Source organism: Schistocerca americana, chromosome 7 (genome assembly GCF_021461395.2).
Source record: "Schistocerca americana isolate TAMUIC-IGC-003095 chromosome 7, iqSchAmer2.1, whole genome shotgun sequence".
Lineage (NCBI taxonomy): Eukaryota > Metazoa > Arthropoda > Insecta > Orthoptera > Acrididae > Schistocerca > Schistocerca americana.
In genome coordinates, this window is record NC_060125.1 from 571,298,509 (window position 1) to 571,316,959 (window position 18,451).

General features: G+C 43.9%; 1 protein-coding gene across 1 annotated transcript in view; it reads right to left on the reverse strand.

Moving 5' to 3' along the window:
* Window positions 1-18,451, reverse strand: part of LOC124623096 — a 74,066-nt gene that overhangs the window by 13,260 nt on the left and 42,355 nt on the right. The window contains exon 5 of the mRNA XM_047148886.1: window positions 15,579-15,674. Coding sequence (XP_047004842.1) covers window positions 15,579-15,674 — 96 coding nt within the window. The remainder of the gene's footprint in view (window positions 1-15,578; window positions 15,675-18,451) is intronic.

Genomic DNA, 18,451 nt, shown 5'->3' on the forward strand with positions numbered 1-18,451 from the left:
CACTGTGTAATAACAATGATCCGTCAAGTAAGTTCGAAGTGCAATCACACGTCAGGATGGATCAAAATCAAACCAGAAGATGCTAGCAATGTAACAATAATACGGTCGCCAGCCTAATTAGGCATTAACTGAGTTTATTCCCTCTACAAGTTGGTATATATTCATGCAAAACAAGAAGTTGTAACACTGCACGATATAGTAGAATTTTTGAACCAGGAAATCTATTGGACTGATAGTTTCACGTTCAGTACTGATAGGGGAAATCATGAATACATAACACTATACTACACTGCTGGCCACCGTAAATGCAACACCTTGAAGGAAGCATCCGAATCAAGTGAAATTTACACCATGGGTTTGCAGCGATGAGATATGCAACTGATTAGAATTTCAGCGCAGACGCACATCACGCGCGCCTGTGGCGCCACCTCATAGCGCCATTTAAGGCTTGGTGATTTCGACGAGTGTACGTTCGGCACGTGTGTTTACCTTGTGGTTGTTTCACAAGACGATCAGTTATGCCTCGTAGACAACAGCGAACATCGTTTGATCAAGTATCCGAGTTCGACAGAGGAAGGATAGTGGCTTACCGAGATTGTGGATTATCATACAGAGAAATCGCTAGTCGTGTTGGACGAAATCAAACAACTGTAATGCGGATATGTGACCGTTGGATGCAGGAGGGTACGACGAACCGACGTGGTCGATCGCATTCACCTCGGTGCACCACTGCTCGTGCTGATAGGCAAATTGTGCGCATCCCAGTGACGGATCGCTCAGTGACATCCCGAACCATAGCACAGCACATTGCGTCTATAACGCATCATCCAGTGTCTGCGCGTACCATTCAACGCCGTTTACAGCAGAGTGGTCTGTCCGCAAGACGTCCATTGCTTCGTCTACCATTGACGCAGAACCACAGACGTCTCCGTCGCCAATGGTGTGATGACAGACGGATGTGGACGGCAGAATGGAATGACGTTGTCTTTACTGACGAGGCACGCTTCTGTCTGCAGCACCACGATGGTCGGATTCGAGTGTGGAGACACCGTGGAGAGAGGATGCTGGACAGCTGCATTATGCACCGCCACACTGGTCTCGCACCGGGTATTATGGTATGGGGCGGTATTGGATATTACTTTCGCACGCCTCTAGTACGCATTGCCGGTACTTTAAATAGCCGGCGCTACGTATCCGAGGTGCTGGATCCAGTTGTCCTTCCTTACCTTCAGAGCTCGGCCACAGCCGAATTTCAACAGGATAATGCGCGACCACACGTGGCACGCATTGTCCAAAGGTTCTTCGTCAATAACCAGATTGACTTGCTTCCCTGACCGGCTCGCTCTCCGGATCTTTCGCCGATAGAAAACATGTGGTCCATGGTTGCTCAACGAGTGACTCAGATTACATCCCCAGCTGCCACACCAAATGATCTTTGGCAACGTGTGGAAGCTGCTAGGGCTGCTGTACCCCAGGAACACATCCAACGTCTCTTTGACTCAATGCCGAGACGTGTGGCAGCGGTGATCTCCAACAATGGCGGCTACTCTGGCTACTGATTCTGGCAGGAACCACATGTCACAGACGTCTGTAAACGTAATCATTTGATACTTGGTCAACATGTTATCTACAAAATAAATTTTGTTGTGCTACCTCTTGTCTTTCTTGGTGTTGCATTTACGGTGGCCAGCAGTGTATAATTTTTACTACAAAACTTTATACTGTCTATTAATCTGATTGAAATCGGGCATAGGTTACCCTAGAAATTGTACTTTCATACTACACAGAAAATGTCAATTTTGATAAAGATAACACTGATAAATATTGATTTTTATACTGACTTTAACTTTTGCTGGTCATACCAATTTAGAACACTTCAGAATTCAGATGAATGAGGGGGTGGGGGACCCTGAAACTTTTATGATCACTGTATTTTAAAAAAAAATTATTACTGAATTTATTATTCATTCCAGATTACCAGTGTATAAGTTACTACTCTTTTCATCTTATTTACTGCTAATTTAAATGCCTTTAAATCTGTCTCGAAATAATAAACTTCATTACTATATCAGTACTAAAGTTACATTTCAACTTCGTTAGACCTTCGCTATTCATTTACTGGTTCATTAACAATACAATTCTTTAACCACCATTCTAATATAGCTAGTTCTGCAAATAATTATTATTAACACAATTTTTAATTTTCATTTCGGGACACTCGGATTGGACAACGTTTGGAAAGGACCCTGTCTAGTTTAGTTGTGAGGATAATTGAATGATGGAAAAGGTCTGGTAAAATTTAGGCTATTATTGCACCAAACAAACACAGTTCATTCTCTGAGCCATACGAATACAGTACTAAAAGTTTCAACCTGATGGTATCGATGCGGCGGTTGACGAGCGGCAAGATGGCGAGGAACAGAGCACACATACAATCACAGCTATGGCTCTTGAGGTATCGGCACTTTAATTCTTCTTAGCGTCGCAATACTTTTCCATTTAGTGCCTATGGAATTTTGCCATGCTGTGTGGGCGTTGGAACTGCATACCTGAGGCTCAGTGAAGCTATGTCTTCCAGGAGAGCCTCCTCGCTCCAGAAGGTGTTGCTCAAACCAGTGCCAAACTCCAACTACTACTGTGCCGGTTGTGTCGTGCAGTGCCCGCGCACATTTTTCCCAGCTCGCCTGCCATCCACCTTTTACCGCTCCCTGACTGACCGGGTATTCACCCGAGGTTTTGCATTCTACATATCCTAACACATTGCCTACGTATGGACCAGACGCACAGTTACAATTTTAAACATCTTACAACAGTTTCAACATTTGTGATATTTCAATTCTATTACAATATTACTTGACATTTGACATAAACACTACAGTTTTCTTAACACAATGGCATGAAACAAAAAGAAAGGAAATGAAATCAGAACACCAATTACACAAGTTTATCGTAAAATCAGATGAAAGGAATTGTTGTTACAAACTACAGGGATGGGACTGCAATCCACTCTCTCTAAGTGAAACAGACACGAGCAGTCAGCACTGACTGTGGCGTACAAGATGCCACCACCAGGATACGTGTGCACGCAGGAGTGCTCGTTGTCACTAGCGATGTTTACACTGAGGTGACGTAAGTCTTGGGATAACGATATGTACATACACAGATGGCGGTCGTATTGCGTGCACGAGGTACAAAAGGGCTGTTCATTGATGGAGCTGTCATTTGGACTCAGGCGATTCATGTGTAAAGATGTACGATGTGATTGTGGCGGCACGACGGAACTCAGAATAGTAGTTGGAGCTAGACGAATGGGACATTCCATTTCGGAAATCGTGACGGAATTCAGTATTCCGAGATCCACAATGTTAAGAGTGTGCCGCGAATACCAAATGTCAGGCGTTACCTCTCACCACGGACAACTCAGTGGCCGACGGCATTCACTTGACGACCGAGAGCAGCGGCGTTTGTGTAGAGTTGTCAGTGCTAAGAGACAAACAACACTGCGTGAAATAACCGTAGAAATCAATGTGGGACGTACGACGAACGTATCTGATACGACAGTGCGGCGAAATACGGTGTTAGTTGGTTATGGCAACAGACGACCGATGCACGACATCGTCTGCCGTGCCACTCCTGGGTTTGTGACCATGTCGGTTGGATCCTAGACGACTGGAAAACCGTGACGTGGTCACCTGAGTCCCGATTTCAGTTGGTAAGAGCTGATGGCAGAGTTTCAATGTGGTGCAGCTCCCACGAAGTCATGGACCCAACTTGTCTACAAGGCACTGTGCGAACTGTAGGCTAATGGTGTGGGCTGTGTTCACGTGGGCTGCTCGGAGAGGCCGCGCGGTTTGAGGCGTCATGTCACGGACTGGGCAGCCCCTCCCGCCAGAGGTTCGAGTACTCCCTCGGGCATGGGTGTGTGTGTTGTTCTTAGCACAATTTAGTTTAAGTAGTGTGTAAGTCTAGGGACCGATGACCTCAGAAGTTTGGTCCCTTAGGTATTCACAAACATTTGAACATTTTGTTTACGTGGATTCCTCTGTGTCTTCTGGTCCAACTGAACCGATCGTTGACTAGAAATGGTACTTGCAGTCCATTTGTAGCCACTCGTGGACATCAGATTCCCAAACAATGATCGAATTTTATGGATGATAATCAGCCATGTCACTGGGCCACACGTTTTTTTCCTGTTGGTTTGAAGAATATTTTGGGCAGTTGGAGCGAATGATTTGGCCAACCAGATCGCCCGACATGAATCCCAACGAACAATTATGCGAAATAATCAATAGATCAGTTCGTGCACTATATTTTGCGCTGGCAACACTTTCGCAGTTATGTTCGGTTGTAGAACCAGCATAGCTCACTATTTCTACAGCGACTTCTGTTGACTTTTGGAGTCTATGTCACGTCGAGTTACTGCACTACGCCGGGAAAAAGAAGGTCCGAAATTATATGAGGAGGTATCCTGTAACTTTTTAACCTCAGTGTAATTTGTGTACTGAATATGCAACGACGAGAGCATAGGATAATCTCGATTTGGAGTTAGTTTTTCACGGACAGAAAAGCGGCATGATACCGTTCCCTGATGTCTTAACAGCTACTTATATATGAAAATATAAACATTAAGACAAGAAGACTATACACCATACTGACGTGAAACGTGGACAATGAAGAAGCCGAAATAAAAGTACCAGAAGCCTGAAAACGTGTTGTTACATGAATCAAGTGAAGATAAGATCGATTGACGGAGTACAGAAAGAGGACGTCCAGCAAGTAATCAATGATAAAAAATGCCTACCTCAGAATAGACAATAAAAAACACGAAGACACAGAACCCTTGGGCACATGTTTCGACATATTCATCGACGAAAATCATATGCACAGTGACTCCAGAAGGAAAGAACCGCTGAAGGAGGCAGGGATACGGGTATGTAAAACATGACTGGACGGCGATAAAGTTTTATACAGAGCTCTTCCACTTTGTACGATAAGCGCCCTGTGATCATAATATTTCAGAACCCTTTACTGTAATGAGTGCTACTCGGTGCCCATATGGAATAATTTCCAAACAAATTTGGTTCCGCAATATACCTCTCCCATTGCTTCTGTGTATAAACAGAGTAACAGCAGATCTTCCGTTAACGATGTTATACGCTGATAACGTGATCCTAGCCTGCCAAGATCACGAAAATGATCACATACCAAAGTGAATCATTTAGGAATAACGATGATGGCTTAAACGCCAAGGAAACTCAGTGTCCGAAATGTGAAATCGGTACTAGCAACACCATTATCATGGGGAATCAATCACATGACAGAAATTCATTGTATAAATACCTCAGCTCTCTCAGAACTACGGATGGCAAGACGTGCCCAGACGCTCGAGTGCCAGTAAACACTGTGTGGGAGAAATGGCGCTAGTTCACTGGAGTGCTGCGTGAGATAGAAATATCCAACAATCTCCCGGGAAAATGTTACGGATACGCCACCCGCTCACTTGATCAACGGTGTTCAAATTGAAGATAAAAAACAATAAAACACGATCTATGGAAAGGACATGAAAATTCCAAATTGATCCATGGGCGTCACAATGCTGCACTATATTAAAAATTATTGTATAAACGTACGAAAAGCAAAGTCAGAAATGACCAATAAATTTGGAGAAACACGACATAGCTGATATGCGTACATCACTAGGAACCATGGTTACAACACGTCTGAAGACACTATTAGTGGGATTAGTAGGGGGGCAGGATGCTTAGGGGCCACCTACTTATGACCATTATGTGAACAAAGATGACTTGTCACTTTCAGGTTAACCACTCACGTCTCCCTGGATGAAATGGCCGATTGTGTTCCTAATTTTAAAAAAATGATGTCACTTGATTTTTTCCAAAACCACAGATGCGCCCTCTTCCTAATATAAACGATGATACCAGTTATGTAAACTAACCACTCACTTTGTTGAGCTCTGTATAAAACAATGACATCGCTTATGTAAATAAGATGGCCACTTGCACTCTTACTACTTGTTTATTTAGGTTTCGGCTGTTTAACCATCAGACCCCTTTCAAGCTGCCACCTGGCCTCTCACCTCCCGCCTCCCCATTCCCCCCTACTCCTGCCTTCTCTTCTTCTCCTATTGGTTGAAAATAATGGTGGAAAATTTAAAGGGACCATTACCCAACATGCTAAGGCGTGGTAGCATATCTCACTTATAATATATTACCCAGTTAGCTTACTCTGATAAATTATGTCCCCTTTTGAAACTTCCTGGCAGATTAAAACTGTGTGCCCGACCGAGACTCGAACTCGGGACCTTTGCCTTTCGCGGGCAAGTGCTCTACCATCTGAGCTACCGAAGCACGACTCACGCCCGGTACCCACACCTCGTCTCCTACCTTCCAAACTTTGCAGAAGCTCTCCTGCGAAACTTGCAGAACTAGCACTCCTGAAAGAAAGGATATTGCGGAGACATGGCTTAGCCACAGCCTAGGGGATGTTTCCAGAATGAGATTTTCACTCTGCAGCGGAGTGTGCGCTGATATGAAACTTCCTGGCAGATTAAAACTGTGTGCCCGACCGAGACTCGAACTCGGGACCTTTGCCTTTCGCGGGCAAGTGCTCTACCATCTGAGCTACCGAAGCACGACTCACGCCCGGTACCCACAGCTTTACTTCTGCCAGTACCTCGTCTCCTACCTTCCAAACTTTGCAGAAGCTCTCCTGCGAAACTTGCAGAACTAGCACTCCTGAAAGAAAGGATATTGCGGAGACATGGCTTAGCCACAGCCTAGGGGATGTTTCCAGAATGAGATTTTCACTCTGCAGCGGAGTGTGCGCTGATATGAAACTTCCTGGCAGATTAAAACTGTGTGCCCGACCGAGACTCGAACTCGGGACCTTTGCCTTTCGCGGGCAAGTGCTCTACCATCTGAGCTACCGAAGCACGACTCACGCCCGGTACCCACAGCTTTACTTCTGCCAGTACCTCGTCTGCTACCTTCCAAACTTTGCAGAAGCTCTCCTGCGAAACTTGCAGAACTAGCACTCCTGAAAGAAAGGATATTGCGGAGACATGGCTTAGCCACAGCCTAGGGGATGTTTCCAGAATGAGATTTTCACTCTGCAGCGGAGTGTGCGTTGATATGAAACTTCCTGGCAGATTAAAACTGTGTGCCCGACCGAGACTCGAACTCGGGACCTTTGCCTTTCGCGGGCAAGTGCTCTACCATCTGAGCTACCGAAGCACGACTCACGCCCGGTACCCACAGCTTTACTTCTGCCAGTACCTCGTCTCCTACCTTCCAAACTTTGCAGAAGCTCTCCTGCGAAACTTGCAGAACTAGCACTCCTGAAAGAAAGGATATTGCGGAGACACGGCTTAGCCACAGCCTAGGGGATGTTTCCAGAATGAGATTTTCACTCTGCAGCGGAGTGTGCGCTGATATGAAACTTCCTGGCAGATTAAAACTGTGTGCCCGACCGAGACTCGAACTCGGGACCTTTGCCTTTCGCGGGCAAGTGCTCTACCATCTGAGCTACCGAAGCACGACTCACGCCCGGTACCCACAGCTTTACTTCTGCCAGTACCTCGTCTCCTACCTTCCAAACTTTGCAGAAGCTCTCCTGCGAAACTTGCAGAACTAGCACTCCTGAAAGAAAGGATATTGCGGAGACATGGCTTAGCCACAGCCTAGGGGATGTTTCCAGAATGAGATTTTCACTCTGCAGCGGAGTGTGCGCTGATATGAAACTTCCTGGCAGATTAAAACTGTGTGCCCGACCGAGACTCGAACTCGGGACCTTTGCCTTTCGCGGGCAAGTGCTCTACCATCTGAGCTACCGAAGCACGACTCACGCCCGGTACCCACAGCTTTACTTCTGCCAGTACCTCGTCTGCTACCTTCCAAACTTTGCAGAAGCTCTCCTGCGAAACTTGCAGAACTAGCACTCCTGAAAGAAAGGATATTGCGGAGACATGGCTTAGCCACAGCCTAGGGGATGTTTCCAGAATGAGATTTTCACTCTGCAGCGGAGTGTGCGCTGATATGAAACTTCCTGGCAGATTAAAACTGTGTGCCCGACCGAGACTCGAACTCGGGACCTTTGCCTTTCGCGGGCAAGTGCTCTACCATCTGAGCTACCGAAGCACGACTCACGCCCGGTACCCACAGCTTTACTTCTGCCAGTACCTCGTCTGCTACCTTCCAAACTTTGCAGAAGCTCTCCTGCGAAACTTGCAGAACTAGCACTCCTGAAAGAAAGGATATTGCGGAGACATGGCTTAGCCACAGCCTTGTGGATGTTCCAGAATCAGATTTTCACTCTTACAGTGGAGTGTGCGCTGATATGAAACTTCCTGGCAGATTGAAACTGTGTGCTGGACCGAGACTCGAACTCGGAAGAGATTCGATTGCTATCATCCCAAGAAGTCACTCATCTGTCTATCTTATTGTATTATGACATCTTTCATATCTTTTTTATTATGTAGATGTTTGCCAGACCACCATGTTCTCCACAATTATACAGCATGTGAATGCAGCAAAATACCTCATGCCTTGATATACTTGTGCAGTTATTTAATGAACAATTCACTATTTTATGAATACCTTTATTTTTCTTCAGTATATCGTGAATTTTTCTGCTAATTCTGTATTCTTGATCGTATATGGGGTTTCCAGTGGGAGTTATGGGACAACTAGTTTAAGGAATTGTAGTGTGAAATCATAGCTTCAGTGCCTGTGGGTTCGTTGCCACACAATACAATGTTTCATTAATGGTTAGTATAGAGTTGCAGCTTTTATGTATTTCTTTGAGCTCCTCATCATACTTTTGAGTAAAGTCTCCTTTTATTTCAGTCTCATTACTAGCTTTATGGAATTCAAGTGCTGTGTTATTGTAGATTCTTTGATACATGACTGCAGTTATATTACTTTTTCCACCTTCATTACAAGGATTTCGTGACAAAATCTTGTCGATCTTTGTCAGTTTTACTGTCCACTATGATTTGGGATTGAAAATTAATGTTGCTTAACATATTTCTTGATAATTTCATAGGTTTGGTATAGTGTGCTATGGCGTTCTGTGTATTGTGGTTTACTCTCACATTGACTCAGTCCAGTTTGGTGCTGATAATTAAAGTCTTGATATTATTCTAATTTACGTAGCCTGTGGGCAATACAGTGTTCGAGTCCTTATTTAGTAAGTTCACTTAATTAAAGCTGAAAGTTATATCAATGTTTCTCACAAGCCTATCTTTTGTTTGACATCAGATTTGAGACTTCTTTGTGGCTGTGTATTATTTATAGTTTTAATTTATTAACCTGTGCATCAACATTATCAGTAAATTGCGTGAGGTGACTTGAACAATGACATTACATAGTCCAAAACGCAGGTCATGAAGTTGTTTAGCTGGTAGGGCTGCCTGTGTCTGTAGTGCATCCTGATTTCCGATTTTAGCTGCAAGATTTGAAAATTTCTCTTGGCTTTCTTTGCCGATTTGCTGCTGATATTGATCTGTGCATCAGTTTATCATGGAATGACTTTCTGTATGAGACACTTCTTATTAAGCTTGATAACTTGAATGTATTTCATCAGTTTAGAATTTTTCTGCCTGCAGATGTTCATTATTAGTTTTATCTGACGAGGTAGCAGTAAATCCACTATATCCATTGTGAATAGCGAATTGTATCTGTGGTTTACGTTAACGACTTATGGGGGGACAATATGCTATGGGAAGGGGATGTGGAAAATAAATTCCTGATTTTATCCTTCTAACCGAAAATAATGGATATAACTCTCCCCCCACAAACATCTTAGCTGAGCAAATACAAAGACAACCAAAGCAACCACCACCACTATTGCTTATTGAAAAGAAATGCCTAAATTTCCTATCTTCAGTTCCTCAGCGGAGTCACTTAAATATTTTCAAATCTTGTCAGACCACAAGGTATAGAAACGTCGTTCAAGACAGGCATTTAACTACAAAATAAAATAATTCTGAGTAATAAATCCATGGGAAAATGGCATCAAAAGACCAGGATATACACACATCAAAAAAAGGTTTTGCATCACTTCGGTTCCGAGAGTTCTGGAACCTGTACAGAAAATTGGAATAGAGATCAACATAAACATCATTTCCACCCTTTTTATCGCTAATGAAAACCACACATTGCATGTTGTACCGCCATACAGCGAGACCTGCAGAGGTGGTGGTTCAGATTGCTGTAAACACCGGTACCTCAAATACCCTGCATTATGTACTCTTGCATTGATGCATGCCTGTATTCGTCGTGGCATACTATCCACAGGTTCATCCAGGCACTGTTCGTCCAGATTATCCCACTCATAAACAATGATTCGGCGTAGATCCCTCGGTGCGCTTGGTGGGTCGCGTACATAAACAGCCCTTTTTAATCTGTCCCTGGGATGTTCAATAGGTTTCTTGCCTGGAGAACATGCTGGTCACATTAGTCGAGCGATGTCGTTATCCTGAAGGAATTCATTCACAAGATGTGCACGACGAGGGCGCGAATTTTCGTCCATGAAGACGAATGCTTCACCAACATGCTGCCGATATGGTTGCACTGTCGGTCGGAGGATGGCATTAAAGTATAGTACAGCCGTTACGGCGCCTTCCATGACCACCAGCGGCGTGCGTCGGCCCCACATGATGCCACCCTAAAACAGCTGGGAACCTCTACCTTGCTGCACTCGCTGGAAAATGTGTCTAAGGGGTTCAGTCTGACCGGGTTGCCTCCCAACACGTCTCCGATGATTGTCTGGTTGAAGGCATATGAGACACTCATCGGTAAGGAGAACGTAATGCCAATCCTGAGCGGCCCATTTGGCATGTTGTTGGACCCATCTGTACCGCGCTGCACCGTGTCGTGGTTGCAAAGTTCGACCTCGTTATGCACGTCGGGAGTGAAGCTGTGCATCATGCAGCCTGTTGCGAGCACTTTGAGTCGTAACACGACGCCCTGTGGCTGCACGAAAAGCATTATCCAACATGGCTGCACGAAAAGCATTATCCGAGCCATGACCCATAGGTGCCGGTTATCCACTGCAGTAGTAACCCTTTGGCTGCCTGAGCGAGGCATGTTATCAACAGTTCCTGTCTCTCTGTATCTCCTCCATGTCTGAACAACATCGCTTTGGTTCACTCCGAGAAGCCAGGTCACTTTCCTTGTTCAGAGCCCTTCCTGGCACAAAGTAACAATGCGTACGAGATCGAACAGTGGTATTGACCATCTAGGCATGGTTGAACTACAGATAACACGAGCCGTGTACCTCCTTCCTCGTGGAATCACTGGACCTGATTGGCTGTCGGATCCCCTCCGTCTAACAGGCGCTGCTCATACATAGTTGTTTACATCTATGGGCGGGTTTAGTGACATCTCTGAACAGACAAAGGGACTGTGTCTGTGATATAATATCCACATTCAAGGTTTTGGGAAGTGGGGTGATGCAAAACTTTTTTGATGTGTGTATAAACTCTCCAACCCTATACAAAGCATGCCCTATGACTCAAAAACTTAAAAAATTCCAACTTAGCAACACACATTGCCCATCATACACACACTGTGCTGATATCAATGACAGATTTCCTGAAATTCATATAGAGATTTACATTCAGAAGCTAAAAACTGCCTCAAGGAATCGTTAGTAAACAGACTAAATCAGCACAGAAATTTTTCTTCCATATTTTCCAAGCCATCATAGCAGAAAACACATAAAAAAAACCCAGATATATTCATCTATCTGCATAAATAATTGTCTTATACTTGTAACAATTATGTTACTCTATTTGTTAGCTCACAAGCGGCTTGCTCTTTCTTGCTTACACTAAGGTGAAAACAGTTAGGGGACAACACCTAATACCGTGTCACAGTTCCTCTTGCCCAGTACAGTGCAGTAGTTCGATGTGGAGTAGACTCAACAAGTTATTGGAAGTCCTCTGCAGAAATACTGACCCGTGCTGCCTCCATAGTCGTCCATAATCGCAAAAGTGTTGTCAGTGCAGGATATTGTACAATATCTGACGTATCGAATACGTCCCATAAATGTTTAGTGGATGACCAAATCATTCAATCGAACTGTCAAGAATGTTCCTCAAACTAATCATGACCAATTGTTGCCCATTCTAAAGATGCTTCGTCATCTACAAAGTCCATGAATGGCTGAAAATGGACTGTTAGCAACCCGACAATGATCAGTTAATAGGACCAGAGGACCCAGTCCATCCCACTTAAACACATCCCACACAATTATGTAGCCACCCCCCGCTTGCACAGTACCTAGCTGTCAACTTCGGACAATGGCGTCGTGAGGTCTACGTCACACTCGAACCCTACTGTCAGCTCTCACCAGCTTAAATCGGGACTCATATGACCAGGACACGGTGTTCCATTCGACTCTGGAGAGGCACTGCAGGTGATGTCAAGCTGAAAGCAAAGGTACTCGCGTCGGTCATCTGCTGCCATAGCCATTTAACATCAAATTTAGCCCTACTGTCCCAACAGATACGTTCCTCCACGTTCCACATTGATTCCTGCGGTTATTTCACGCAGCGTTGCCTGTCTGTTAGAACTGACAACTCTACGCAAACGTAGCAAGCTGTCCGTCTTTAAGTGAAGGCCATCGGCCACAGCGTTGTCTGTGTGGTGAAAGGTAGTGCCTGAAATTTAGTATTAGCGGAAATTATTGTCACTGTGGATCACGGAGTATCGAATTCCTTAATGATTTGCGAAATGGAATGTCCCACGCATCTAGATCAGACTACTATTCGCGTTCTTTCACCACCTTTTAGTATCAGCTGAGCACAAACGACAGCTCCGCCAATGCACTATTCTTTTATATTTTGTGCAAGCGGTACTTCCGCCATTTGTGTATGTGCGTATCGCTATCCTAGTCTTTCGTCACTTCAGTGAGCAGCAGTAGTGTCAGTAAGTGAGCCACAGGTACTTTGTACTGTTATACAATAATAATAAAAACAATTTAGACATGGCATTAATATTGTGATCTTTCATTTGCGCGCGAGATTGTGCTCGGCACAAAGTCGGGCACAAGGATCAAACTATGCTTGTCTTAAATTTCTTCTTATCCTGTAAATTAGATCAATAGTGCAATAAGCGAGCCATATATAGCTTGTACAGTCAAAAAATAGTAACACACACAATTTAGACATGAAAATAACATTTTGATATTTGAAGGTCTGTCGTGCCTTCCACCAAGTATTGTGCATTCATTCATTCATTCCAGTGTCCGGTTAGCATTTCCAGAAGGTAGCAACTCCGATGGCCTTGTTGTTTCCCTCTATCAGGTCCTGTGTTGTGCAGGGTTGTTGAAGTTGAGGACAAATTAGCTAGTGGACCGTGTCTTACGTTGTTCGGCACTCGCGGGATGTACCTCTGTCAGCTGAAAGAATGCCCCATTTTCGCATGTTGGTCTTGCTCGGCTAGACAATGGTGTTCCCTCTAGTCGTTGAGTCCTGGCGATGAAGCTCATTCTCGAGTTTAGTCGACGGGCTACAGCCTGATGGTCATGCAGTGGATGTCAGGGATCATAAGTTTGTTTAGCCCTCTCTACGTCAGCAGCAACAGCCCTTCTAGTAGTGGGGGGAGCTGTTCCAATAATCAGCTAGTTTTTGTCGACTGGAGTTGGCTTCATACATGCCGACAAGATTCGGACGGTCTCATTGATTGCAATATCAACCTGTTTGGTGTGAGTGGATGCACTCCACACAGGTGAAGCATACTCTGCAGCGGACACACACAAAGCAAGAGCCGAAATTCTCAGGACGGGAGAACTTGCTCCCCAGGCGGTGGATGTGAGCTTCCTCAAGATGTTATTCCGTGAACTAACTTTCAGCCTGGTGTTATACCAATGTTTCTTGAATGACAGAGTTCGGTCAAGGGTAACACCCAGATATATTAGCGTGCAGTACTCCAGTCGCTTGACTTGCCATGTAACGTCCAGTTCCAACCGGGCTTCCCTATTCTTCAAGTGAAAAGCGCACACCTGTGTCTTGTTGGGATTTGGCTTTAGATGATTGGCTTTGTAGTAGGAGCCAAGCGTGTCTAGCGCAGAAGTCAACGTCTTTCTTTGAGAAGCCACTGCAGTATCGTGGTATGTGGGATTAAAGGGACCAGACTGCGACGGTCATCGGTCGCAGTATCGTCAGCATAGATGAAAAGCCTGGAATTTTCCGTTATGGGCTGGTCATACACAGAAGTATTGTGAAAAGGTCAATCTATACTGGTTGTCAAGAATATCTTAAGCAGCAAGTTACTCAATTAGCGAGAATATCTATACGTAATTTTATTTAAAAAAATTGGGCTTGCAAGCAACATCGTGACATTTAATCTCAGGGACAATTGAGCTTTGCATCAAGTGGGGAAGTGGAGTACAGCTATCGAACTATGCTCATCAACAAGTGGGGTGCAGAGAAACAGATGGTCGCCTATGGGGTACATATTGATTGCCTGGTTCGCTTTAATAGCCAGTGAAATACTGGGCTGTGACTGGCTGTTTCGTTTAAATGTTTGGCAAAATGCTGGGCGTTGAATGGGAGATCCAAGCGTATGAGCGTGCGTGCTCGTGAAGAGTGTTTGTTTGTGTGTGTGTGTGTGTGTGTGTGTGTGTGTGTGTGTGTGACATATGAATCTTTTGATAAAGCTGTGTTAGGTTTCTGCGAATGCCGATAAAGCTATGTGGGTTCCGTGATAGCTAACATAGCTGATGTTTCTTTCAGCTGACAAAGCTGTGTGGTTCTGTAAACGCTAACACAGTTTTACGCTTGTGTTCTGCTGACGAAGCTGTGTGGTTGAGCAACTGCTAATACGTCTGCGTGTTTGTGCTCTGCTAACGAAGATGTGTGGTTCTGCGATTTCTAAGGAGATGGTGGCTCAGGTGCACATACTGATGGCTGTTGTATTTTAAGGCTGTTTAAATATTGATGAGGAGAACAATGTAACTGTGTTTCGGCTTAGCAAAGTAATTGGTATATTTCTAAAAGCGGGAAATTGATGACATAAATTTTCCATTCCTCTCTTCATGTTATTGAGAAAACTGTGCCAGGCAATATTTGGCCGAAAGTCACTGCTGAATTCCTGCTGTCCAGTACCCGTTTAGTGGCAGGTCGAGTGCATACTGGGGCTGTCGTGAAGTGAATGGAACGAGAAATATTATCCACCTCTATCTAGGACTGAATCTGGGACCTGTATAGAACCTAGAACGTTCGCTTCCTAATACCTGTTCTTCATGTTTGTTTTCATTTGCAGATACAGTGTTTACAAACTGCAGAAGTCCACATGGAAAGGTGGACTTGATGGCTGTTAGGCGTACCTCATTGTACCAATGTTCATTTGTTTTGTGTCAAGCTTGTGCATTAAGATTCAGTAATCTGCAGAGTGATGTTGCCTTCATCACAAATGAGTCTTATTATGGTAGACAGAAATGTTTTCTGTTTCTACAAATGATATTGAGGAATAAAGCTAAACCAACAGATTGTTCCGGTAATCTTTATTTTACACAGTTGCATCATTAACAGACAACTTTCTTAAATTTACGTCTGTCCACCTCAGGGTGTTCATCGACAACTTTCCAGATCTTCTTCAACAATTCCCTACTGGGTTCCTTGGCAGTTGTAAAAATTTCTGCAGCGTCTGCAAGAGAAACATATAATTTACGTAATTTTAAAGCAAGAATTTATGGCAATATCACATAAATACGATACATGACGTTTACAATATATACTTCGAAATGCTATCCTGTTTTATATTCAGTCTCATAAAAAGTAAGTGTGTGTTGGAATTCCTAACACGTTGAAGTAACTAGAGTAGCGCAATCGCTTGTGGTAGCAGTGTGATATTAGTTAAGTTTTTTCGTGTGCATGCAGTCCTCTAAATGAGCAATTAACTTTTGCAGAGGAGTGTACATTAAGCTTCTACACTATATTTCATGAACATTATGAAAATACGTTGACGTAATAACAACACAATAGAAACTGCCATGGTGTGCTTTTAGCATCTCTGGCTAGTAATCAAATCGTCCTCAGCCCCAGGTTCAAGTTACCTCTTGAATTTTGAATAAAAATCATCCGTAGAGCCTGCCGAAGACTTCATGTATAACGAATCAACTTCGTTCTGCCAACGGCCAAGTCAGAGAGGACAGTGGAGAGCAAAGACGTTCAGCAGAGCACTCTCCCAGGGCACGTGAGGTGGGAAACTGCCCCTCAAAGTCATAAGGATCAGCAATGATCAACGGTATGAAGACGCAGAAGCCAGCAGAAACCATTGCATTAAAGACAAGTAATGTTTATTCGTACGACATATGGCCCGTAATTCAAAAAGTGTTATGATTGTTTCCCCTTTAGAAAAGACACAGTTTTCTGAGAGTGAACTACCAAGAGGATGGCGACTGTGAGAAGAAGTTCGAATAACCAACTAAAGGCGAACCTACGAATCGGATCGAGGAATGTCAGTAGTCTGAATGTTGTAGTTCCGCCGCTCTATCCACAGACGGACCAGTCGGAACCGACCGACCACCGTGTCATCCTCACATTGGCTTCATCTGCATGCGTTATCTGGGGTCAAGAAATAGCACACCGCTCTCGGTTTGTCGGTTTAAAGGGCCTAGAGCATCAACTTACAAGAAGCTCCTCAGTTGGCATCACATGGCACCTTTCCAGTTCTCTAGCTAAGGAAAACCCCTCAGGACTATCCTGAATCGAATGTAAGATCGCCACAGTGTCCACTCAGACATAAGGGCAGACAAAATGATGTGACAGGATAATACGAAAATGGAAACGCAAAGGCTCAATTTATATGTAGAGTGCTGTCAGTGAAGTAAAATGGAGGGACCTCTGGTGGTAGAGTACTGGGCAATATCAAAAACGTTAGAGCAAAATTAAAACAATTACAGCCCTCGACCACGAAAATGAAGTCTTTTTGACCTAGTTTCCGACGACTTCTAAGAGTGCGTTCATCAGAAATAAAACATTTAAAACTGGCATGTCACGTTTAAAATAAAATATGAAGCGATAACACTTTAGTCACAAAATATTGAATAGGAAGCATAGAAGGTAGACCACTAAGGGCTGCATCACATGTCGAGCTGCGGTAGCATCAGCCAGTTTTAAACGTTTTGATTCTGATGAAGGCACTCTAAGAAGTGGCCGAAACCTAGATCAAAAAGGCTTCATTTTCACGACCGAGTGCTGTAATTGTTTAAATTTTACCTTGTAACGGTCACTGACAACGCAGCCATGTTTAAAGTTTTAACATTAGAGCGTTTTGTAAAGAAGTGTGATTCATTAGGAAAAGGAGGATAGCACAGAAAGTGAGTACACGTGAGAAGTACTGTATTATGGTCACTCTCAGTATCGGTAGCAAACGAGTGCCAACGTCACTACTTTGTATATACATGCCAACGTCATAATCAGAAGATTAGGAGAAAGAGATAGTACACGAAGGGATGGCATGGGTAATACTGCATGAAAAGGGAGATGCAGATCTAATAATCACGAGGAATTGGAACGCTGCAGCAAGGGAGGGAACAGAAGATAGAACTACGGGAGATGGTGTGGCAAACAGGAGAAATGTGAAGAGAGAAAAAAATTGTGTTCTGATATAAATTTCCGATGGTAATAGCCATGTATGAAAAATGCAGGAGGACTAATACATTTGGAAGCGGCCTGGAGCCACGGGAAACTTAATCTGGATCAAGTTAGAGTGAATCAGAGATTACGAAATCAGGCAGGGCTTATCTAGGTGCAGATATAGGTTCGATCACAATTTAGTAATGAAGAATAGGCTGAGGTTTAAGAGAAACGTCCGGAAGAATCAAAATGCAGATAAGAGGTACAATGAAGTACTAAGGCTGGATGATACGCGTTTGAAGTTCTGTAAGGAAGTACCTATTCCTGTTCAGTTCAAGGAGAATGGACAGCTCTATAAAGTGAAATCACAGAGGTTTTGTTGTCATGTGTAGTTTCAAAACAAGTAACTGCGAAGAAACCTTGAGTGACAGAAGAAATATTTCAGGTTACTGAATGAAGTACAAAAGTGTTAAACGTAAGGTAGGAACACAAAAATATAAGTGACGTAGGAATGAAGTAAACAGGAAGGACTGAGATGATAACGTGGAACGTTTGAAGGAAAAATGAGAAGAAATCGTCAAAGAAATTGTCTTCAGAAGGACAAATTCAGCTGAGTGGGCAGCGCGACAGACTGTCACTCCTAAGGGCCCGGGTTCGATTCCCGGCTGGGTCGGAGATTTTGTCCGCTCGGGGACTGAGTGTTGTGTTGTCCTCATCATCATCATTTCATCCGCATCGACGCGCAAGTCGCCGAAGTGGCGTCAAATCGCCCGACGGGAGGCCCTCGTCACACGCCATTATTATTATTATTATTATTATTATTATTATTATTAGCATACAGAA